Source organism: Canis lupus, chromosome 9 (genome assembly GCF_011100685.1).
Source record: "Canis lupus familiaris isolate Mischka breed German Shepherd chromosome 9, alternate assembly UU_Cfam_GSD_1.0, whole genome shotgun sequence".
In the NCBI taxonomy this organism is placed as follows: domain Eukaryota; kingdom Metazoa; phylum Chordata; class Mammalia; order Carnivora; family Canidae; genus Canis; species Canis lupus.
The window spans coordinates 47,892,409-47,917,033 of record NC_049230.1 but is presented as its reverse complement, the minus strand read 5'-3'; the positions used below and the strand labels follow the sequence as shown (position 1 = coordinate 47,917,033).

The window sequence follows — 24,625 nt, the reverse complement described above, 5'->3', positions numbered from 1 at the left end:
TTTCAACTGCTTTGACTTTGGGGTGAGTAGGATCCTCAGGTGCTGGCCTGGGGTCCTGGCAGGTCTGTATCTGGGACTGAGCGTCCACATAGCCCCTCCCACCATGCTGTATCCGCGTGTGCTGTGGGGTCTGTGCAGCAGGACCCAGGCAGTTGAGCATGCTATGACCCTGTGTGGGTCAAAAAGGGAGGGGCCCTTGACAGAGAAGAGTCCAGGCCTGACTTATGGGGGTGTCAGCTGCAGGACATCCTCCTCCCTGCCTCCGGCCCTGTCTGTAGAATCTCAAGGTCAGCTGAAGGCACTGTGGCCCCCTTTGTGCCTGGTGCAACCATCTTTTAAATATGCTACTGTTTTGCAGAGGGCTCAGTGTTCCCAGCAGAGCTTCAGGGGGGTGGGAGCTGGCTCTGGACAGCTTGGGCACCTGCTTAGGGGTGGGCCGATGGGGGCTTGGCGGTGGTGCAGCCTTCCTCGTGGACCTGGCTTGGGTCCCTAAACAACTTCTTTGGGCCTGGGAGTGTTCACAGGACTCGCTGGGACAAAGCCCAGGGAGTGACACAGGCCCTCCCAGGCCAGTGGAGCGTGGACACCTCCCCGTGCCGAGCCTGGAGCCCAGGGGTGAGCTCTGACCGGTGCAGACTTTCCAGAAGTGGCATGCCAGCCCTGAGGAAGGCTCCCACCTCCGCAGAGTCCTGAGGAGCTGGTGGGCAGGGGGCAGCCTGGACACAGGTAGAAGTAAAACCTCAGCTCAAAAATTCAGCATGGCTTTGACTTTTCCCATCAGTGGAGTTGATGCAATGCTGTGTCCACAGGGGAGGCAGCGGGGACCTGGAGGCCTGGCCCCAGAGCCTCAGGTGACGCCCCACGGCACTGCAAGGTCTCAGTGGGGAGGGAGGAGCCGAGGCTTCCCAGGCTGTGCCCCAAGCTGTGGATGCCATGGTTCTTTCTGGGGGAAGGTTTCTTGTCCTTGGCCCACTTAGTTACTGGGAAAGACTGTGGTGCACGCAGGCCAGAGGGACCCCAAGGGGTTAGGGGATTTCAGAGGATCCTTGATCTTTCAAACATCTTCTGCTCCAAGCTGACTGGGTCCTGGGCCGTGGCCAGGTTTGCATGTAGCCACACAGAATAAGCATGTGTCGTCTCATGGTTCCTATAGGCAGGGGCCCAGGCCTGGCTCGGCCACGGGCCTGTGGTCCAGGGTCTCTTAAGGGGCACAGCTGACAGCCAGGAAGCCACAGCCTCATGACGTGATGAGCGCTGGAGAATTTGCTTTTCAGTTCCTCAGGAGGCTATTGATGGGCCTCAGGGGACTGGCTTCCATGCTCACTCACTTGGTTAGTAGCAGGCCTCAGTCCTGGTCACATGGGTCTCTCCCCGGGGCTGCCTCATGTCCTTATAATCTGGCAGCTTGTGACCCGACACAGAGACCGAGAGTTCCTGAGACAGAGCCGTGGAAACCCAGTCTCACAGAGATGACCAAACTGTGCCATTTTCTTTGTTCAGAGTGAGTCACTTGGCTGAGCCCATGCCCAACAGGGGTGGGGGTGTTACCCGGGGTAATGACCCCCAGGAGGCACGGGGCACGGAGGCCATCTTAGAGGCTGCCTGCCGCAGTCCATGCTCCGGCCCCCAGTGGCCCAGACCCTTCCCCATGGGAAATACACGCATGTCCTCCGGCTTCCCCAGCACGTTGCATCCCAGCATCAGCTCAGGGTCCAGGCCTCATTGTCCAAGCCAGGCCCAGGTGTGGCCGAGGGTCCTCCAGGATGGCTGCTCAGCCCCTCCCCACCTGCAGACCTGTGGAACGAAGGAGACGAGCTGTCACCTGCACAGTTGTAGGAGGGGCTCAGAGGAGCTGAGCGTTCCTGCCCAGAGGGGACCCACGGTAGGACCCACAGGGAGTCTCTGGAATCTGGCTGGGAAAAGTCAGAGACCCTGGGACTAGCCCTTAAGGCCTGAGAAGCCCTTTGGGCCTTCAGCTGGCTTCTGGATCACCCTTTTTGTTCCAGGAAAGGTAGCGAGTGTTTTCAGTTGTGCAGGTCTCTCAGCCTGCTTCCTGCCAGTAGGATTCCAGGATCCAAAGGCCTGTCATTTTGTCTTTTGCCCCGAGCAGGGGGCATTTCTGCAGAGCCAAGTCTTCTCAGAGTGTCTGGGTGTGTTGTGGGTCTTCCTGGAGGTTGTTGCACCCAACAGAAGATGTACCTGAACTCTGGGGATGGGCCCTTCCCTGCAGGGTCCCATGGTGACACAGCTGAAGCCTTGCTGTTCCTGGGGCTGCTGTGCAAGACCGTCTCCATGGGGCTAGAATGTGGGACTGGGCGGTACTCTTGGGCGCCTGCAGCACCCGCTGCCTCTGTGGACTGTGTCATTTCTGACCTTGGCATCCTTGGCTGTGTGGCGAGGCTGAGTATTCCCAAAGCCAGCAGGTCCTGGTGGACAGCACTTCCTCGCACACTGACCATGAGTGGCGGGGGACCCAGGCCACACCTGCACACTCTATGTGGAGATCCAGAGCCCTCATGGTCAGGGTGGCATACTTTCTTCTGCTCACAGAACTGTGGGCGACTCTGTGGCTGAGGTTCCTGCCAGGACACAATAGGGCACCCACCCTGTGTCCTGCGGATGTGCAGGTGTGGCCTCCGCGCTTCCTTGCAGTCCAGAGCCATGAGTGGTGCGTCTAGGGCTGTGGATCCGACATGCCACTCAGTGCCTCCTCTGGCTCCCAAACCACTGCTGTGTTGTTCAGAGCTTCACTTCTGTCTCCAAAATGTGCATTGCTTTTCTCTTGACATGTAACAAATCACCCCAAGGGTTAGTGGCTTAAAACAGCCAACACTTGCTCTCTCTTGTTTTGGTAGTAGGAGCCCCCGGCTCCTACTGCCCCACCATGCTGCGGCAACTGCAGGCCCTTTGGGTAGGGAGCTCACGTCCAGGCTCCTTCTTGGGGCCACTTAGTCCCTAGCCACAGCTCCTCGTGTCCCACCACACAGCAGCTCTGACCTGCAGCAGAGCTGAGTACCCAGGAGGAAGCAGGTCCTTGTGACCTGATCTCAGAGGGGACAGCTCATCACTCTGTCCCGTTCTGTTGGCTAGAAGTGAGTCACTGGGTCCATCCCAGTGAGGGACAAGGCTGTCCAGGGGAGCACCACATACTGGGGGTCACGGTGGGCGTCTCAGGGGCCATCTGCTCCAGGAACACGTGGGGACAAAGTCTGAGGGTTAAGGAAAATGGTAAGAACACGGACTTAGGAAACCGGGAGCTCCAGCCCCAGACAAACATGGGGTGCTGTGCACCTGCTGCAGGAAATTGGCAGAGGTGCTCAGGGTCGCCAAGGACAGGTGGCGGCATGCTCATCCCCTTTGTCGTGCTGCCCAGGGTACAATGAATGCAGCTGTTGGGCTGTCTGGATGCCAGCAGGACATCGGATGTGCTCTAAGTGATGCGGTTGTGTTCAGTGTGGAAAAGTGTGCAGAGGAGGGCTGTGAGCTGGGGTGAGCCATCACTGGGGCACCTGCCAGAGCAGATGTGTAGGGTCCTAGACCAGTGGTCACTCTGCCAGAGCCTCCAGTCATGCCTGGGGCTTGGGTCCTAGTACGTCACCAGCTTCCTGGCCCTGGGGGAGAATGCTGACATTGAGCTGATGTGATTTGCAGTTGGTCAGTCAGGGAACCCATCAGCCCGCCAACACTCCATGCCCTGGACACACTGGGGGGCACCTGTTGGGGGACGGATGGCCCCAGGACTGGGGCGGCGGAGCTCCCGAAGGCTGCCGAAGGAGCTTAGTGTGAAACGTGCATCCTGTGTTCTGGATGCTCACAGAGGGACTGCAGCTGCTGCCTCCAGATGCGCACGTGTGGGCTGGTGTGTGTGTGCCTAAGGCTGACCCTGTCTCCCTGCAGGTCATTGTGGGGAGCATCTTTGAAGTGGTCTGGGCAGCCATCAAGCCAGGAACATCCTTTGGGATCAGTGTGCTGCGGGCACTGCGGTTGCTGAGGATCTTCAAAGTCACAAAGTATGTTATCCACATGCTCCTGGGTGAAGGGAGGAGGGACGCAGGCCGCACGTGAGACTGGCCAAGCAGCGTGCTTGCTCCTGGGGGCTCATGGGGCTGGCCTTGAGCTCTACTATCTGCAGTCTCTTTTCGTGCTTGTAATTGGCAGTTTTTGAGGTTTTTTAAAAATTTTTTAAAATTTTTATTTATTTATGATAGTCACAGAGAGAGAGAGAGAGAGGCAGAGACATAGGCAGAGGGAGAAGCAGGCTCCATGTACTGGGAGCCCGATGTGGGATTCGATCCCAGGTCTCCAGGATCGCGCCCTGGGCCAAAGGCAGGCGCCAAACTGCCGCGCCACCCAGGGATCCCATAATTGGCAGTTTTAAAGCCCCTGCGCGGCATGACTGTTTCGGACACAGGGCTGTACCTGTTCTCAGGGTGGTTCCCCGTTGGCCTCAGTGCTGCCGCCAGGGTTCCTGGTTCTCTCGGTAGCTTGCTTCCCACAGTTTCATACTGTCCCCTCTTCTGAAACCAGCAGTCCCGTCTTTCAACCTTCAAACGATTACTTGGCTTCATAGTTAACAGAGAAAATAGAAGTTACCAGAAGGAGGTGTTTTTTATGGTCTAGCCCGCCCCCGCACCTGGCCACCTGCCTGTGGCCCCAGCCCTGCAGAGGGAGGGAGGTCTCAGCTGACTCTGCCCTTCTGACCTGAGCCAGCATGGAGCCCACGTGGCTCCCACCCCCAGGCCTGCCTTCCCCACCCTATGCCTGACGCTGCCTTGCTTAAGCCGTGGCAGGAGGATAGGCGCCAGGTCTGTTTTCAGTTCTGTTCCACTTGGTTCTTCACGTGACCCTGGAGGCCATTTGCTCCACTTTGTCTGCGAGGGGCAGCAGCCAGGGCGGGGGTGTGATGCGGTTACCGAGAGACCACTGTCTACGCCAGGGCCTGGGGCACTCCACAGCAGGACCTCCCCTACCCTGAGTGCCTGGACCCCTGTGCTGTGAGCACGCAGCCCACACACGCTCTAGCACGGGGCTCCATGCCATATCCTCAGCCATGGGACCCAGGGAGCAGACCTGGCTACACTGGGCCTGTGTGGGAGGCCTTGGGTCCCTGGGTCACCCCTCCAGTGACTTTCAAAACCTCTTATCTCCCCGGGGTAGACAGGAGTTCTTTTGGTCCTTCCCAAACTGTTTATTTGTTTGTTTGTTTATTTAAAGATTTTATTTATTAATGAGAGACACACACACACACAGAGAGAGAGAGAGAGAGAGAGAGAGAGAGGGGCAGAGGGAGAAGCAGGCTCCATCCAGGTAGCCTGACATGGGACTCGATCTGGGCTCTCCAGGATCACGCCCTGGGCTGAAGGTGGTGCTAAACTACTGAGCCACCCGGGCTGCCGCCCCCAGTCTGTTTTAAATCCAAACCTGAGACCATTTGAGGACACGATGGTGTCCCTGCAAGAGAGTTTGGCCAAGAATGTGGCCCATCTAGGGCCACAAATGCTGCTGTGCATCCTCTGTGGCCTCCCCGTGCGATGCAGGTACATCACCCTGGGAGGAGGCCAGGACAGCCGCCTTCACCTTGGTTGTGAGGCCTGGTGTCCTAGGGCTCTGCTTCCTTCTGGAAGCCAGGCAGCCCCTGTCCTGAAGTGGGCTGGCTTTTCCAGAGTTTTCCCAGCCCATCATGTACCTTGTAAGAGAATCCATGGAACACAAGTGAGCCTCTGTGCCACCAGCAGTAGGGAGGACAGGATTGGAGGGTCCAGGGACACCCAGGGGCAGGGTGAACATGGAGACTACGATCTGTCCTGCCACTCCTGCCTTTCTAGGGTGCTGGGAGCTTATGTGCAGAGACACAGAGGCATATGGCGTGTCTCCTGGTGGCTGGAGGGAAAGCCACATGCCCCAGCCTTTTCTAGAGGAGCTCCCCAGCCATGGGCATGGGGTTGAACCCCCAGCCTCCCAATGAGCAAGCTGTTAGCAGCCTCAATACCCCCCCTCAGTGTACTTCAATGGGGCCTGTGTGCCCTTGGGGGGCACGAGGGACACAGTATCTGACCTCCAGGAACATTTGAGGAATGTGATGGAGAGGTGGGGGTTGTGGGATGCCAGTGTTGTTCTCGCAACACTGCCCCCCACCTGACCCCCTCCAATCCATGCTGTGTCCTGGGCCCTTGGTGAGAGGGGCATTCACACCTGGGTTTCATGTCACCTATCACAGCACCGAGGACCTGCCCAGGCCATGGGCTGAGTACCCTCCACTGCAGCTTCTCAGCTTGTGGTCTAGGTGGAGGTTACCCTAAGGCTGCCTGGGTATGGAGAGGTGGAGAGGGATGGCAGCAATAGGTGCAGCTTTGGGAGATGAGGGCGAGCCCAGCCCTGGATGTGGCCGTCCCCCCTGGCGTCCCTGGTGGAGAAGTGCTCTGGATGCCCATCGAGGTGGGAAGCCTACGGGGTTTAGAAAATCTGGGAAGCCATAGGTGTGACTGTGAGACCCATGGAGCATGGTGTCAGTGGTGGGTGGCGGGTGTCAGCCAGCTCTGTGGGGGCGCGGCTGGGCGTAGACAGACTGCATCTGCCCTGACAGGTACTGGAGCTCCCTGCGCAACCTGGTGGTATCTCTGCTAAACTCCATGAAGTCCATCATCAGCCTCCTCTTCCTGCTGTTCCTGTTCATCGTGGTCTTTGCTCTACTAGGAATGCAGCTATTCGGGGGACAGTAAGTGGGCCTTGGGGGGTATAGGAGGCTGGGGGCCCTGCCAAGGAGACAGAGCTCAGAGCAGATGTGCTGCCCAAGTGCCCCACACCTGTCTTCTGCCTGGGGGTCCCCTGAGGGGACAACGGCCCCTCACAGCCCCCGCCCAGCCTGGGACAGTGCTGCACACCTGGGTGCCTGGCTGGGCTCCTGGTGGGCGACCTCCTGCCAAGACTTGTTGTTTTCCTCAGGTTTAACTTTAGAGATGAGACCCCGACAACCAACTTTGACACTTTCCCCGCGGCCATTCTCACTGTCTTCCAGGTAAGGCTCCTGGCTCTTAGCGCACTGCTGGCCTGCGTAGCTCTCCAGGTATGGGGAAGGCAGCCTTCCCTGTCAGTGCCTGCACGCCCTGGACAACCTACATTTCAGACAGAACTTTCCAGAAAACAGAAGAGAACAAGTGGGAGATGAGCATAGAGACAGTCCCTGGGATTGTACTGACTCTAGAGCCTGGGTATGGAGGGAAACCGGGTCCCAAGAATCATGTATGGTTCCCTGGGGAGCTCAACTGTCCTGTGGCCCTGGGCTTCAAACCACCAACTGGTCCCAGCCCCTGGACCTCGAGCCACAAGCTGTCTTTTGCCCTTTGAGAATAAAACAGCAAAGCATTCCATGTGCTTCTCCCTCCTGTCAGGCCCAGTGGTCTTTTAGTTCTCTTTTCTGCCTGGAGAACATGCCTGCCACAGCTCCTGGAGAAGCTGAGGTTCTTGGCCTACGTCTCTGTGATGCAGACCTTGTCACTCAGGTGACCTCTGCCCTCTCGGAGAGGTTCCCTTTTGAAGACGCTCTTGGTTGAGCACTTTGCCCCCTTGCAGGGCTGTAGCACCCCTAATACCTCCATGACTGGCCTCGCTGATAGTATAATGCCGATGTTTCTATCTTATGAAGCCTCTTGGATACCATGCCTGCGATCGAGCTGTTGGGGTGGATTGTTGTTTTGCTCTGAATGACCCTTAGGGGAGTCCAATAGGCCATGTATGCTCAGGCCAGAGGGCTTAGCTAGCCTCCTGGTCTCTGGGGTTGCTCTTGTTGTCTGAGTTGGGGCCTCTAGCAGAGATCTGCTCAGTGATGCGAAGGAGCTCCTTTCTGCTGTGCGGTGCTAGGGCTGCCCAGCAGGATCTAAAAAGTCAGCAAGGGAATTGGTGGGAATATGTTTTAGGCACAGTGGGAAGGTGAATGGAGTCAGGGCAGCAAAGGCATAAGGTTTGTGACAGAAGGACTGGCGCTGGCAGATGTCAGATTGGATGGGCCTTCCAGGGCAGACCCAGAAGCTTCACCCAGTGGGAGCAATCTCAGAGACTCCCAAAGTAGGGAGGGCACATGATTGAAAGTTAGAGCTCTGCTTTGTTCTGTTTGTTGCAAGAAAGGAGTGAATGTGGTTGGTTAATGGTGGTGGTGTGGGACAGAGGGGAAGAGGAAGTCAGAGTTAGAGGAAAAACATAGGTTATTATGGTCAGATGATGCTCTGGTTTAGACCTCAGACCCTCTCTGCTCTGGAGTGGCAATAAGGTAATAAATACATCTAGAAAATAAAAGGAACCAGCCAAGCAGAAAACAAACTGTGGCCCAGAAATGGAACAGTGAGGAGAGATCCAGAGACCCGGGTCCCTCGGATGTGGTCTGGATGAGGCAGATGGGTTGGACATTAGGGGCATCCCTGTGTGGCCTACCCGACTTGGCACTGGGGAAGGTGTGTGGCCCTTTGAGGAGCATAGCAGCAGAGCTAAGAGAGGGTAACTGTGGCTGGAGGAGGACAACAAGGTTGCAGGGGTGGATAGCTGGCCAGGCCAAGCCTTCACTTTCTGTGGATGGTGCTGGACTGGGGCCTGAGACCCCAGGATGGAGCTTGCTTTTGCTTCTGAATGGGGCTGGAGAGGGTAGGGGAGTGTGTGACCAGGAAGAAAACACCCCAAGTCTGCTCATGGTGAGCGTGCAGACTGAACCATGATGAAACTGACCCCACAGAAGAGGCCTGACAACACTGCAGTCAGAAGGTGAGCTCACTCCTAAAGAAATGAGAATAAGAGAACAAATGTAGGGGACTTTGCACCAAACGTGCTTGAGATCTACACAGTATTTGAGGAGGAACTTGCAACATGTAACACAAATTTACAAAAGTACCTGAGAACCAAGAACAGGTTGATACGAAAAAGAACTAAGTACAAATCCTAGGAATGAAAAATATTGCCGTTGAAAAAGAGAAATAAAGGGTAAACTATACACTGGACACAACCTAAGAAAGGTGAGCTGAAAGGTGTGGAGGAACATGGGACATGGGTGTGAAGCTGCTATGTCGGGTGAGGGAGACGATGCTAGCACCATCCGGGAGAGTCTTAGAGGGTGTGCACTCAGGCCAACCCAGGTGAACAAAAGTAATGCCAAACCTAGATGTGTTGTGATAAAGAGGAAATCTTAAAAGCAACTCTGGAGAGAGATTCCTCACAGAAGAATGACAGTCTGATGGCAAAGGGTCAGGAGGTGACTTTGAAACGCTGGGGGTCAGGCCCCATGACCCAAGAATGCCAATCCAGAGAGCTGAGGTTCAAGCATGAGGTGGAATTGGACATGTTCACAGGCATACGGAGAGTTACCATCTTCCTGATTACCCAAAGCACCACAGATATTTAATATTTATGTATTTAGTAAAGCCAATGATTCAGAAGAAAAAAAATAACATGACACCCAAGAAGAAATGAAAGACCTGAACCATTTCAGAAATTGAGTGATTAAAAATCTGCTTACCCAAGCCACCATGTTCTGGTAATTTCACAAGTGAATTCTACTAAAATTTGAGAAAGACGTCGTTCCAATTTTATGCAGATGACTCCAGAGAAGACAAAAGGAAGGCACTCAGTTCACTTTATGAGACTACGGTAACCTTGATTAAAAAAAAAAAAGACCCTAACTGAACTAACATGAATCTTCTCCTTAGTGACTTAGAGGAAGAAACTCCAGCGAGGGAGCTGAAGTGGGGGTGGGGGGTGGCACAAAAAGGGAAACATTTATTTGCAGTAAATAAGGAGCTAACAGGAAATAACTTCCAAAGCTGTGACTCCCTGTGTGGGATGAGTGGGTTCCTTTGATTTAGGGTTCAGAGCTTCGTCATTACAGAGGTGGGCATAAGGTCAGGCACATGTGCTCGGGAAACATGCCTATGCACGCATTGTCTGTTACGCTGATGGGGTTTGCGCTCCTCCTTGGAAGTAGATTTCACACTAGAATGAGGTATAGAGGTAACTGCCCTGCATTGTATGGCCTACCTACGCAGGTAGGGGTCAGGGACTGAGCCCTTCTGTTGCTTTCCTCTGAAAAGATAAGGTTAACATTCTTGTGGAGGAGGAGGCCAGTGGGGGTCTTAGGTCATGGTCACAAACACAGAGACAGAGGGAAGTAGTGACTAACCAAATTAGATATGCCTACAGGTTAACGAACTTGAGTTTATCCTAGAAACATGCAAGATGACCTAACATTGGAAAGTCTATTAATGTAATTCATTTTAGCCAATTAAGGAAAAACCACGTCATCAGAAAAAATATGTGAACCCGGCAAGAGCATGGCACAGAGTGAGAGGGCAGGAGAAATAAACCTGGGAGATATGTTGTTCACTGTTGAGGCTGGATGACCAGCATGAGGAGATTCATCACACTCTCTACTTTATGTATGTCTGAAAATGTGCATAATGCATCCTTTTCTAAAAAAGTAAAATTGCATGATAAAACCCAATACTCTTTTCAAGTAAAAACTCTTAGCAGATTATGCTGGTCTCAGTGGCCTTGGTGTAATAGGACAAGAAAATAGGAAATGCAATTTCTCAGGGTTGACAAAGAAAGAATAGTCACAGCCAAAATATTTGTATACACCGAAAACTCAAATGTTGTGATTGCAGATGGTGTGGGATGATTTGCTTATCCACAGAGCAAAATGTGAAAATTGAATTTCTATGATAATCTACTTTGTTCTAGATTTGAAATCAGTTTGGGTAGATTAAGACTTAAATGTGAAGAGCAAATCTGAAATTTTAGAAGGACGTGCAGGAGTGTGATGGTACTAACTCAAGGCAGGAAAGTCCCTCTTAAAATATAAGAAGCACAGATCATAAAGGAAAATATTGACAAATTAGACTGTTAAAATAGAAATTTCTGTGTATCAAAAGATACCACAGATAGATGTCTCTGAGAAGACATTTCCACAGTGTTACAATAACCACTGGAAGGTTAGTGTCCAGAACTTCCACAAATCAAAGAGAAAAGACAAATAACGTCATAGGAAAAGGCAGAGTGTAAACAAGTGTACCAGAGGAGAGGAAGTTGAATGAGTTCTCTGATGATTAACCCTGTGAGAACTATTACTGGTGTTGCTAGAGATACAAATTAAACCCACCATGAGACAACCTCTCCACCTGTCAGTTTAGCAGAAATTAAGAAATCTAATATCAAGTTTTAGAGAAGATGTGGAGAAATAGGGATTCCTTTATGCTGCTGGTGGGTTGGTGGAACGAGTGTGGGTAGTAATTCCATAAAATCTAATGACTAGAACTTGCATATGGGTGGTTCTTGTCGTGGGTCTGTGCTCTGGAAAGTCTCCTGCCCAGTTGTACAAGGAGATCCATGTGAGACATCAGGGCAGCATTATTTATAATAGCAAAAAACAGAAGTCACAGAAATGCTCATCATCACAAGAATGGATAAAAAAAGTGTGCCGTATTATCTATAGAGCAGGAAAATGAGCGACCTAGAATTAAAAGCATTAACATGGATGAATCTCACAAATAGAATATTAAGCAAAAAAAAATGAGTAAGATTCAGAATAATACACAACATATGATACCATTTGAATAAGGACGAAATCATGCAAAACAATATTGTTTATGGCATACGTGTGGTGAAAGTATAAAGGCTTGCATGGGAATGATAATAGCAGACTTGGGTGATGGGGGAGTTCCACCCAAGGGGCGCCACCTTCTTTTGAATGCTGTGGTTCTCAAGCCAGGTAGTGGGTATACAGAGGTTGGTTAAAAATTATTCATCATCCGGGATCCCTGGGTGGCGCAGCGGTTTGGCGCCTGCCTTTGGCCCAGGGCGCGATCCTGGAGACCCGGGATCGAATCCCACGTCGGGCTCCTGGTGCATGGAGCCTGCTTCTCCCTCTGCCTGTGTCTCTGCCTCTCTCTCTCTCTCTCTCTGTATGTGACTATCATAAATAAATAAAAATTAAAAAAAATTATTCATCATCCCTTTCTGAGTGTTTGAAATAGTACATAATTAAAAAGTCAAAGGATACAAAAAGAGAAACTAAGAAATCATCTGAAAGAAGGCTGGCACAATATTCACATAAGCCAAAGCAGAAGTTAAGGGAAAAAAAGCTTTTGGAAAAATAAATAAATATATTAAATAACAACAAAGAGAAGGCCGCAGTCATGAGCCTGCCTGACCTAAAAACTCGGCCTAAAAATACGCTGAGCAAAAACTGCCAGAAGCACGTGGAAGTGCCCATCTTACAAGAGGGTTGTTAATACATTTCTATCAAACTGCAGGAGGAGGCTGACATCTGTGGACTCTGCACCCAGCTGACAGCAAACAAGACAGTCCTCATTTGGGGCACACAGGGCATTTGTGGAAACTGACTATATGTTCAGTACCCCAGGAAATTCCTACGAATATCGAAGAACTGCCATGCTATAGAACACATTCCTGATGTAATGTAAATAAATACACAGACCTTGTGGAAAAAGTCATTTAAAATCTTCCCCCAGGTTTGAAAGCTGAAGGGCCAAGCTAAAGAAGACATCACAATGGACCTTATGAAATACTTGGAAGTGAATGATGACATCAAAACTTATGGAATGAGGTGGAAGTAATACTTAGAGGAAAGTTTATGAATGATCTTAGATGCAATGATCAAGATAAAAGAAAGACTGGAAATAAGCTAGTGATATACTCATTTCATAAACCTAGAAAAGAGAACAAGTAAACCAAAGAAAAATTGAAAGCAGGGGAAAAATGGTTAATAAGCAGATATTAGTGACACAAAACTGAAACACCAAGGCAACAAAATCATAAAAAAAAAAAAAACTTGCTCTCTGGAAGACTAATACGGCACCTCTGCAAGACTGGTCAAGAGAAAATGCACAAAAGTATAGCCTGGAATGGAGGCATACCTACAGGAATGGGAGAGGTTGTCTTAAATCCCAAACAATATGGCCAGAGGTTTGAAAAGTAAGATGAAACATGCACTTTAATAGGAAAACCTCAAAGACGTAAAGTAGCTCAAGAGGAAATGAAAAACCTGGGTAGCTTTCTAACCATGAAAGACAAGGGATCTGTAGAGCTCTTTCCCTGCCCTGGGCCTGGCATGTGTAAGGTGAACCTTACCAAGTCCATACAGTTCACTTGTGCCACAGAACACAAAATCAACATTCAAAAGTGTGGCTTTTCTATGTGATGTAACCATTCAAGTAAAAAATTCAATGAAAATGAAAGATTTCATTCCAGAGGCAACAAAAGCTGTAAGGTACCCAGAAATCTGCAAACAGTATATAAGACTTGAAATTATGACTTGTTATCAAAGGACCTACAGTTCTGGGCTCACAGGGGGTATATTTAAAATGGGGAGGCCTGAAAGGGGTCTGTTCTCCTAATTTAATTTCTTGGAATTCAGCATATTGATAATGTGGACAGGTCAATGTCCATGGATAGCCAAAGTGGTTCAGGAAGGAGGGGTTTGCCTCACTGTGTGTCGTGAATGTTTACAAAGCTGCAGTGGGAGGATCCTGAGATGTGAGGGCAGACCAGAGAACCCAGAAACAAGGCCGGGCTACGTGGGAAGCTGGCCATAGGAAGAGGCTGGGCACAGAATATCTTAAAAAGTGGGTCTGAAAACTGGCTTTCCGCTGGGGAAAAGCTGATCTCCGGGTCCATGGATACACAGAGTGGTAACCATACACTGCAAGTGGATTAGAAATCCACCTGTGAAGGACCAGACTTCAAAGTGGTTCGAAGAAGACATAAGAGTATTTGTAGGAATATTTGTAGTATTTGTAGGAATTTGTAGGGGAAGAATTTCTCAGCGGCTTCACAGTTTGTCAGGACACAGACATGAGCTGCAAGCATGTGTAGTCGCTCCTGCAGACGGAGGGTGACAATGAGCCAGAGGATGTGTGGAAGTGTCACCATCAGCATGAGGAAGACGAGTCCAGGAGACCCCAGGAGATGACCCTGACCCACTGGCCCTCTCGCCCCTGTGATGATGCAGCTTAGGGTGCACACTTTGGAAATGTCTCGTGAAATCAGAGGTGCACCCGCCTGCTGCCTGGCCGCCCCAGGTGTGTGCAGACCTTTCACATGTTTGCTGAGGCTCAGTGGCAAATCCCTGGAAAGAAGGAAGGTGCCCGTTGGGAGGCACATGGGTGGATGGCCTGCAGGGACCCTGTGGGGTGAGGGGATGGGAGTAAGCTCATTTGCATGCCTTGTACAGACAAACCTCAAAGATACGGTACTGGGTGAGGATGACCAGCTGAAGAACGGTGTGTGCAGTCTCATATCTTCCCATGAGCACTTAAGGCATGTGTGGTGTATTTTGCATGTAAATGCATGTGTGTGGTGTAGGGGGAGCCCTGCTGGCATGGTTCCCCCCTAGCTTTGTGACTGGGGTCTTCAGGTGGGAGTGACTGTGGGCAGTGGGATGCAAATGGACAGATGTGAGCTGGATTCGTTTTGACAGGTAGACACGTGAATGTCTGTTTGTTATCTTCTTGTACTTTCCAAAAATACAGTAGTAAAGACCCACATGCTTCCCGGTGGGGCAAGGATTGCATTTGGCCACACTTGCCGGACCCACTGTCCCCTGGACTGTCCCATCAGGGCCCGGTGGCTCTGGGAGCAGAGCGCTTTGTCCTCCCGGCCCGGCCTCATTTCTCCAGCTTGTTGCTACAATTCTCTTCCTTGCCTTTGCTCACACTTCCCTTCAGTGTGGTGCTTCCTTTCCTTCCATTTTTGGCCAAAAAGCTAGAACATAGTCATCTTTTGAGGCCTGACCCAGCTTAGCAGCAGCCTTGTCTTTCTGGAATTTTCTCTGGAGGACCCTGGGCCACCTTGGCCTCTGGAAGCACCATCTAGGAATCTGTGTGCAGGTGTGACCCCGGGCTCCTGGGATGCAGCCGTGTCTTGACCCTGAGCATGCATGTGGGTGAAGGCAGCCACGCAGGCATGCCCTGTGGTGCTGTCCCTCCACAGATCCTAACAGGAGAGGACTGGAATGCGGTGATGTATCACGGGATCGAGTCACAAGGCGGAGTCAGCAAAGGCATGTTCTCCTCCTTTTACTTCATCGTCCTGACGCTGTTTGGAAATTGTATCCTTCTGCGCGGCTGGGGTGCAGCCTGGTCAGTGGTTGGCCGGGGCCCGCTTCTCCCACTTCCCCCAGGAGGACGGGAAGGGGGTTGTTGAGGGTCAGAACACGTGAGGCATCAGTGGGGTCCCACGGCTGGGGAGGGAGATTGGGGCTGAGCAGAGGCATTCAGGCTTTCGTGCTCCTCCACACATCTACATCCCCCAATCGAAGCTCAGGGTCTAGTGCAGATATGTGTGCTGATGCTATGGCCTGGGGACCTAACTTTGAGCCATGCCATAGCAAACACCCTGCAGAGCCTGGAGAAAGGTCTGAGCTGGCTGCAAGCACCTGTGGGTTGTCTTCTCCCAGACTGACCTATGGGCTCGGCCTCCTCTCCCTGTGTGAGCACCTGGACACCTGCCCCTGCCTTGCTGGCTCTCATGCCAGCCTATGACCTGGGACCCTGCGCACTTTGTTCTCTTGGCCTCCACTGGCCTGTCCTTCCCACTGCGGCTCCAATCAGCCCTGGACCCAGGGCAGGGGGCCCTGCCTCCCTCAGGGCTGAGCATGAGGCCCAGGAAAGAGTCAGGGGGCTTGGGAGGGGCCCGGCTCACATCCCTGTTTAGCAGGTGGCAGGGACCTGGGTGCTGGTAGAGAGGAAACCCCAAAGTGGCAGCCATGCTTATCAGGGAAGGAAGGGGCCTACAGCTTGGCCTCAGATGGGGGACAGGGTTGAGACTAAGTGGGGTCCACAGGGAGGTGCCCCCCCCCCCCAACTAAGCAGCAGCCCAAGGCTCATCGCAGCTCCTTCTGATGCTACACAGGCCGGGTGTGTCAGTGGTCAGGCCTTGGGCTGGCCAATGGAAATCCGTTCCTCTGCCACCACATCTCTCTGGCTGGGGTTCTCTGGGGTGGTGGTAGCTGTGCTTAGCATGCGGAAGCGGCCCCCAGCCTCAGTGTCCTGTCCTTGGGGCCCTGCTGGAGCCCTAAGCGCCATGCCTGTGAGATGGTGCCCTGGTATGTGGCCGCCTTTCCCTGCAGGGCTGGGTCTGGACCAGCAATAGGTCTGTTGCTGCTGCTCAAGCCTTGCACTGGTGGGAACCGTTGAGGCCTGGGTGGGGAGGGGTGGAGGTGAATCCCGGGCCCATGGTGCAAGAGGCTACCTTGAGGGTGTGACTTGGCCCCCTGAGGATGTTGCCAATGTCTGAGACAGCCTGCTTGCTTAAGGAGAAGGTGCTGGGCTGCACCCAGGCCTGCTGCTCAACATCCCACGACAACGGAGGGATGGCTCCAAACATCAGCAGAGCCAAGGAATGAGCTGACGCCTGGGGAAGGCCTGAGTCTGTGGGAGTGGCGCTGAGGCAGGGCACAGAGTGCAGGGAGGGGACAGTTCCAGGGAGGGGCTGCTCTCAGGACAGGGGCTTGTGGGAAGAGGTGCCTAGGGACATTGAAATGACCTGGGTGAGTGCCCGATCTGAGAGATGGGAAGGTGGTACAGGGCAGCAGCTCTGGTCACTGAGCTGGGCTGTGTCTGGAGTAACAGGGCCCTGAGGAACAGGGGGATTGAGGGGCGTGTGGCCACCAAGGAAAGGAGGCTGAGGGAGATGGGGTTCTGCTCCCCATGGGGGAAGCCACGGGACTCTGGATGGGGGCAGAAGGGCTCCTTTCCTTAGCTGGAGCCAACCAGACACGCTACTGAATGTCTTCCTGGCCATCGCCGTGGACAACCTTGCCAATGCTCAGGAGCTGACCAAGGTATGTGCACGGGGACGCCGCCTGCAGCTGGGAAGAGCCAGAGGGACAGGGGCAGCAGGCCGCGTCACTAGGCCTGAGCCCAGACATCCATGAAGAGCACCAGGCCAGGGTTCAGGATCCATGTGACCACCGTCCAGGGGAGCCTCCTCAAGGTCCCAGATAGGTAGAGGTTAGGCTGCCCCTCGGGTGTGGCACATGGTGCTGAGGAAGCTGAAGGTACCATACCTGGATGGGCAGCTCCTGGGGAAGCCAAGACCTGTAAAGAGTGGCCAGGAAGGCAGGAGGGAGGATGAGGACCAGGAGGTGCGGCCTAGAGATGACCCTAAGCGGTAGGGGGCAGACTGCATTGGCCTAGGGGTCAAAGACCAGGAGGAGGTATGGCTGAAAGAAGGGGCAGTTGTTCCCCAGCCAGAGGGATGCATCAGGTGGGCTTAAGGGACATCCACCCCTGAAGGCCCTAAAGGGAGGTGTGGGATTGTCTGTGCTCGTCCCTGGGCCATGAGGGGCCTCTGTGGGCAGTCCGAGTGTGCACAGTGGAGCTTGGGTGGTTCCGTCCTTAGATGCTGGGCCTGGCTGGGCCTGGAGGAGCAGCTGCTGCCCCTGGTCAGCTCGTCTGGGCCTCAGCAGGACAGCCTCTTCTCCCGGCGGTACCCAGCAGGCAGCATCTAATACTCATCTCTCATCCTTGAACCTGGCGGGGGATGTGATTACATGTGTCTTCCCCTGTGGCTTTCTTCCTGATGACACAGCCCCCTGCCTGGTTACCTTCACCCTCACACCATGGATGGTGTAGCTGGGTTTCCTGCTGCTTTGGCCTCAGGCTTGTGCTTTGACCTGCTCTGGCTCCCAGTGTGGGGGGTATGGCTGCAGGAGTCCCTGCCCTCCTGGCTGAGCATGTGGCCTGTTAGGGCACAGTTGCGGGGGAGAACCCTTGTATCCACAGAGCACTCCTCTTTGAGTGTGTGTCTATGTGCTGGAGCTCACACCTATGCACATCCCTGTGTGTGTCTGATGCAGTCCAGCCCTAACCACCTAGCACGTCCTGGCTCTCACACCGAGGAAGGCACACCTGTGCTACTCTGCTTCTGGTGGTGTGTGTGGTCCAGTGCCCCTGCTGCCCCCACCCTGCTCTCTGGAAGGAGGGCTCCAGGTGGAGGCAGGCCTAGTCAGCGTGTCTTCCTTTGCTCCTGCTCAGACTTCCTCTCTTCCTGGCACAGATGCAGGCTGCGGCAGTGCCTGTGGGTACAGATGCCTCCCTTGCTCTGGCAGCTGCCTTCCCAAGACCTGGAAGGCCCACTGGGCTGCTCATTTCTGCTGTTGGCCAGGACTCAGCCCTCTAGGAGTGGCTGGAGAATGACTGTCCCTGGCTCCTGGCTGGGCTCCTGGCTGGGCTAATGGGGGCACAGGTGGGTGGGGGGAGAACCTTTGTATCCACAGAGCACATCTTAGTGTCAGGATTTCCAGGACCATATGAACTGGGGCTGCCCAGGAGCACCGGCTGTCTTGGGGCAGGGCTGAGCTTGAGAGCCCCAAGTTCTCACTGTCTTTTCAAGTTGTGCTGTGGGTGAAGACATGTCAGAGAGGTGATGTTCTTGGGACCCTGTCTCCAGGAACAGACCGCTTGTGCAATGGCACTTTTGAGCCACCTGACCTAATTCAGGAATTCCCTTTCTTTGGGAGTTGGGGCAGGCAGAGGCCTCACTGTATCAGGCTGTGGGGCATTTCCTGGGATGGCTATCTCTCCTTATGTTCCCAGAATGTATTACAGCATCAGGTTCTTTTTAAAGTGGAAATAAACTCAGTGGAGTTTGTAGAAACTCATCCTCTGCCCTGGAGGGCTGTCGACCAGGGTGGAGTCCATAGTTTAAAGACGGACCTCGGGGGGCAAAAAATAGATGGACCTCGATAGGGGAATTCTATGATAGATCAGGCTTTGCTTCCTCTCTGGGGCCTCAAGCTTGAGGACCTCTTCAGTATGGCGGAGAATCTGCAGGCAGCTAACAGGGGTCTTAGTTTTTGTCATTTTGGGGGCCTCTAGGAGAAGATTTTGGACATTTTGGGCCACACTGGGAATGCCACTTTCCATGGAAGCCAGGCAGGCCAGGGAATTGGGTTTTTTTTGGGGGAAAATAATGGTGGTTTCAGCAGTCTAGTTGGATGATGTGGAGGCCTTGGTTTCCCTTCCTGGGCCCACGGGCTTAGCCCAGAGCTTTTCATCCAGATCCCAGGAGCAGAGCATGTTGGTTTTGCCTAGTGACATGGGGTCAGGGCCAAAAGGCCTGCCCAGGTGTCCACTCCCCTTCCCATGGAGGGCAGAGACAGGTCAGGTTATCTGTACATGTGTCAGAGAGCTGTGGGGTCCTCCCCAGGAGTTCGGTGGTAGAGGGAACACAGTCAGACACTGTGAGTGGCTGTCCAGGTGGATACAGGGAGGGACTTTCTCCAGTCACAGCTGGGGACAGGTAGGAAAGCTCAGAGACTGGGAGGTGCCCCTGCTAGACCCACTCCTGGTGACAATTCCTGCGGGCCATGCTGGGCCAGGACGTAGGCTCAGGGTGCAGAGACCCATCCTTTGCTTTTGCTCATGGCTCTGGGGCAGAGACTAACTTCGTCCAAGTGACAGGTTCTCCTGTGGTGGAGGGGCAGCAGGTGAGAAGAAAGGACGGATGGGCTTGCATTTGGACAGCACCAAGTCTGAAACGCTGTGGGACAAGCATGTAGGCAGCAGCTGGGTCCCTGCGGCTTCAGCTCAGGAGTGGGGGTGTAAGTCACCAGCTATGAGCACCTGGGAGACAGCCCATGGCGAAAGGTGTTGAGGTAGGTACAGAAGAGGGGGGTGGTCCCTGAAGGCTACTGGGGAGCTCAATGCTGGAGCTGCTGCCTGGCCCACAGGTTCAGAGGGCAGGAAGGACTCAGAGACCACGAGAGGAAGAGCTGATGCCATCAGCACAGATGCAGCACTCCCAAGGCTAGCTGCACCCTTCTGTCTGTTCAAACAGGACGAAGAGGAGATGGAAGAAGCAGCCAATCAGAAGCTTGCTCTGCAAAAGGCCAAAGAAGTGGCTGAAGTCAGCCCCATGTCTGCTGCAAACATCTCCATCGCTGCTGCGTAAGGCTCTGGGGGGTGGATAGCGGGGTGGTGGGTGGGGGCTGCTGCAGAGTCTGGCAGCTGGGCCCTCAGCAGAACACTCCTTCTGGGGGCTTTCTCAGTTTCCCTTGCGTTGGCTGGAGCCTCTTAGGACATAGCCCCCTCCCCACCCCCAGGAGCTGTGATAAGAAGGAATGGCTCCCCTCCTGTGGGAGCTTTTGAGAAGAGGGTTCACCAGGAAGAGCCTTCACGGCTTCTCCCAGGTTGAGCTGGAGCAGGGTGTGGCAGTGCATGGCTCTCCCATCATGGGTAGGATTGGCTCTGATTCACTCCTCAGCAGTCCTGGGTGGCTCCCGTGAGCCAGAGGATTCCAGCTGGTACTTCAGGAGCCCGAGAGACTTCATGCAGTTTCCCAAATGGCTTTGAGGTTTTGGTACAGGAACAGAGGTCAAGGGGAAGCCTTGATGAGGAGAAAAGGCGAAGGCAAGGGCCGAGGATTCCCTGATGCAGCTGGGCCTCATGGCATGTTGCAGAGCCACATTTGGAAGTGTTAGGACCTTCAGAGTTGGGACAGAGTGCCCAGCCCAGGGCCAAAGGCTGCAGTGTCCTGGGGGAGGTCGCCGCTGGGGGCAGGGAGGAATGGAAGGTGGGAGGAAAGTCTGGCCTAACGTCAGGGTGGCTGTGAGAGAGCACAGAGAAGCTCTTTTGTTGGAAGCTTGCTCTCTAGGCCAGGCCAAGTCCATCTGGAGCTGCTGACATATCTTGGGTGGCATGCCCACCCCACCGCATAGCTTCTACCTCCCATGCTAGTCCCGCTAGCCTCCCTCCCTCTCCGGGTTCCCTAGGACCAGCCAGAGGTATGTCTGTGGTGACAAATACATCTGTGCTGCTGGGTGTGCTGGCATGTGGATGAGTTTGCTGGGAGCGTGGGTGTGCAGGTATGAGTGTGTGTGCACATCATGCAGCCCTATTCTGGTCTGGCTGTCCCCAGGGTGATGGCCTGGGTTCTAGGAAGGCCTTGTGCAGAGGACTAGCCCCTCAGCCAAGTAGGAAGCCCTGGCCTCTGGAGAAGAAGCAGCTAGAGGAGTTACGGGCCCCTGGCGGGTCTGGGCAGGGATGCAGGAGGCCTGCGGGGAGCCAGGCAGGACACAGAGTCGGAGTCATTACTCAGCTGCTGGGTGGCTTGGTGTCCAGTTGTCTCTGCGTTTTGTTTGGCCGATTCAGTGACTCGGTCGGCTTGGTCCTGGGCTTGCTCTGAGGAGGTTGTGGTGATCCAGCAGACAGCCCCTTCTCCTGGAGCTTCGTAGACTGCTGGTGGTCTGCTTTAGCAGAGGTTGCAGGTGAGCCTTTCACATATTCATTGGGTCTTAGGGGTTTCTGTTTGGCATTTGCCTCTTCTGCTCTGGGAGCCTGAGTGCACTGCCCCTCCAGGCCCATACCTGCAGAGCTGCCTACACCTTAGGGGTTTGTGGCAGGTCTCCATTCCCATTGGGGCTGAGACCCCAGAGAGGCAGGCACTGGGGCCCTCAGCACAACCCTGGAGACCATGTCAGGCCACCAAGGAAGGTCTGGAGGTTCCTTATCTGGGGACACTGCTACGTAGGTAGAGGGCTGCACAGGGCATGCCCTGGGTATCTGACAATACCAGATGTTGGCCTGGTCACCACCCTGTGCTGCTTTTCTCCTGGCAGGGCTCCTGGGGATGCACAGGTGTGCTGCCTCATGGTGGCTCCTGAGCTTGGTGTCAGCTCATTCCTGTTGTGCCAGCCTGCAGTGTGTCCAGGCATGGGCTCTGTGCTCCCCTTCTCGGGCTAGCTGTAGGCCCTGCAGGTTCTCTGGGGATATAGGTGCTGGAGCTTTGTCCTGTACGGCATGTCCCCAGTCTGCCTCTGTCACACACGGCTGTCAGCGTGATGTGGTCACTGAAGATCCTGCCCACTGGGCCAGGTCTCAATTCCTGCGTGTGTGTGGGACAAGGTGTTGGTATTTGCTTTCCTGTTTGTATGGAGACCTCTGAGCCCTGGAAGCTGAGGCTCAGGCTCCTGTCTGTCTGTTCACTGCCCCCCACCCTCCCAGCTGTTTCTGCTCTCCTGGTGAGTCGTATTGGGTGGACAGGCGGCTCCTCCTTCTTCCCCCTCTGCTGGGCTGGGGTGAGAGCGAGATCCTTGCGTGACACGCATCTCCATGCTGCTCCCCACAGCCATGCTGTGTGGTCTGTAAAGTGAGAGGACTGGTCCAGAAATTCTCTGTGATGCCTTGGGTGCTGAGGGGCCCTTACTGTCTTTAATGTTGAGAGGCTCCCCTGGGCTGTGTAGCTTCACCCGAGGGGCTCCATGCCCCGTCCCTTGGAGTTGGGCTGCAGCCTCAGGTGACCGGGGGGGAAGGGATGCTAGGGGTGACAGCTCTCTGCTGTCACCCTTTTCTTCACCTGGACTTCCAAGTGCTGCTGCACACACTCACTCACACCCTTCACTCAGCTTCCATGATTCACAGTCCCCGACAGTCACTGTCACACGCACTCATGCTCATACACATTCACACTCACACACATGCTGAGTCACAACCTCCTGCTCATTCATACACTTACCTCCACACTCACACTCAGTCACACACTGATTTGCACATTCTTTCTCTCTTTCTCTCTCATACACACACCTATTTGCACCCAGGACCTGCAGGTGGATGAGCTGCTTTGAACACCTCACAAATGTGTGTAGACTCAGCCATGAGAAGGAAGAGCTGGGAAGCCATGTGGTTCTCCCCAGGGGAAACATCCTTAAGGGGGAATGATGGTAGAGATTTTTGGTTTCTCTGTTGATTCTGGAAAAGCTTCCAGAAAGTCACTAGGAAATGGCTTGGATTACACCCAAAGGAAGTGGGTTGGAGATGTAGCCTCTTTGCCCTTGGGAGGGTTGTGGAGGCACCTGGTTTAAAGCCTGAGGAGCCAAGGGGACTGGTGCAGGGTGGACAGACAGCAGGGCTCAGGTGAAGCCCAAAGGTAAGGTGTTCTGTGGCAGCTGGCCTTGGTCCATCCTGAAGGCACGGCAGGTGCACAGGTCATCCCACCATGGCCCCGTGGGAGTGGGACACCAAGTGGCAGGGGAGGGCCACTTGGAATTTAGGGGCATGTGGTGCTGGCTCTTTCCAACCCTGCTGCCCTTCTAGGGGCAGAGCGTGCTGAGCTGGAGTGGATGGGTCCCCAGCTCACAGCTCCCTGTCTTCCAGCCATGGTGGGGTGTGCTGTGTTCTTTTCAATGTCACTTCTCTGCCGATGCTCTTTCTTTCTCAACTTCTCTTTTACCCCGAGGTCTCAACTGGTGCCCATTCTGATGGAAGCGTCCCTGGCCTCCTGCCCAGATGCACACTGCAGCCTGCACCCTGACCTGATGTGGCTTAAATGTGTTCTGTGTCCCTTAGAACCCTCTCTGGTTTTCTCACTTGTGTTTTGTTTTGTTTTTTGCATGTGCAGTTTTGTAAAGCACACTCGAGGTGCTGTATCTCGCAGCTCATCTGTCTCCAGCGTAAACTCACCGTGAGTTGCTCTGCTACGATACCCATCTGTGGCTTCATGGCAGCTACATGCGAACACCCCCCTCCACTCCTAACTGCTTTTCCACCTCAAACCACTTGCTTCGAGGGCAGCTCCAGGAAACCCTTCTGCAGCTGACAGGGGACAGTGGGCATGCTTCCTGACATTCCCGAGCCCTGCTCATGGGCATCAGGCTCTCTGAGCTCAGCCCCTCCTCCTCTCCCTCCTGGTCCTCTTGTCTGCTGTCTGTGTGCTGTCCCTCTGGTGTCTTGAGGCTCTCTGCTTCTCCTGAGGTGGCCACTGCTATCTCCTCGTGGTTCCCACAAAGTAGAGTGTTCACTAGGACTCACTGAGGACATTTATGGGGTCCTCCTGCCCCATCCTTTTTGACTTGAGAGAGAATGTATCTGTGATCCTTAGGGAGTTGTCCTAGCAAGAGCAGAGCTTCTGTCTCATGATAGCCCAGAGCCTGAGGTAGAGCCATAGAAACCCCAGCATGTCCCTCTTGGAGGTGACACCAGTCTGGGGAAGTGGTCCTGGGGACGCTTACCCCTGGGGGCTTCCTCCCGGGGCTAAAACCAACTCTTGCAGGTGAGAAGTCCCTGGTGTGGTTGAGTCTAGTCAGCACACCTGGATGGGGGTAGCCAGGTGCCCTCTCTATGTTCAGGTGGTGTGGGAGCTCTTGCCACCCCGGAGCCACCTGTTCCCTACTCAGCTAGCATAAGGCTAAATTGGGCTTGCTTACAAGCACTTGGGGCTGCTGGCAGATTGGGGCTCTGATGTCTCACAGAGTAAGAAAGTTGGATCCTGGATGACTGATTCACAGGGTGGAGTGGGATGTGGATGTAGGTATCGATGGCATCACAGTGAGGGCTGCTTTACGATATCAGCAGCTATGGGTATCTGGCTCTGTTATCCCAGAGACCTCAAAGCAGAGCCATGCCACTGAGGCTCCTTTTTGGGTCCTTCAGGCATCCACAGCCTGGGTTGGGTGTGGCTGGATAGGGCTACACCAGCAAGGGGGTCGAGACACTGTGGGAACTGCTGCCCCATGTGACTCCTTACCGGGCCTTTTAAAATAAGGACTTTGCCTGAATTATCGTCACTGTGCATCAGATAGTAGCCTGGCCCCCACCCTCGTGTTCTTGCTGCTGGTGAACCAGGTGGAGAG

General features: G+C 53.9%; 1 protein-coding gene across 1 annotated transcript in view; it reads left to right on the top strand.

Annotated features, from left to right (window-relative positions):
* Positions 1-24,625, top strand: part of CACNA1B (calcium voltage-gated channel subunit alpha1 B) — a 193,285-nt gene that overhangs the window by 76,072 nt on the left and 92,588 nt on the right. The window contains 7 exon segments of the mRNA XM_038548580.1: positions 2-22; positions 3,898-4,010; positions 6,584-6,715; positions 6,943-7,015; positions 14,986-15,103; positions 16,770-16,837; positions 19,837-19,946. Coding sequence (XP_038404508.1) covers positions 2-22; positions 3,898-4,010; positions 6,584-6,715; positions 6,943-7,015; positions 14,986-15,103; positions 16,770-16,837; positions 19,837-19,946 — 635 coding nt within the window.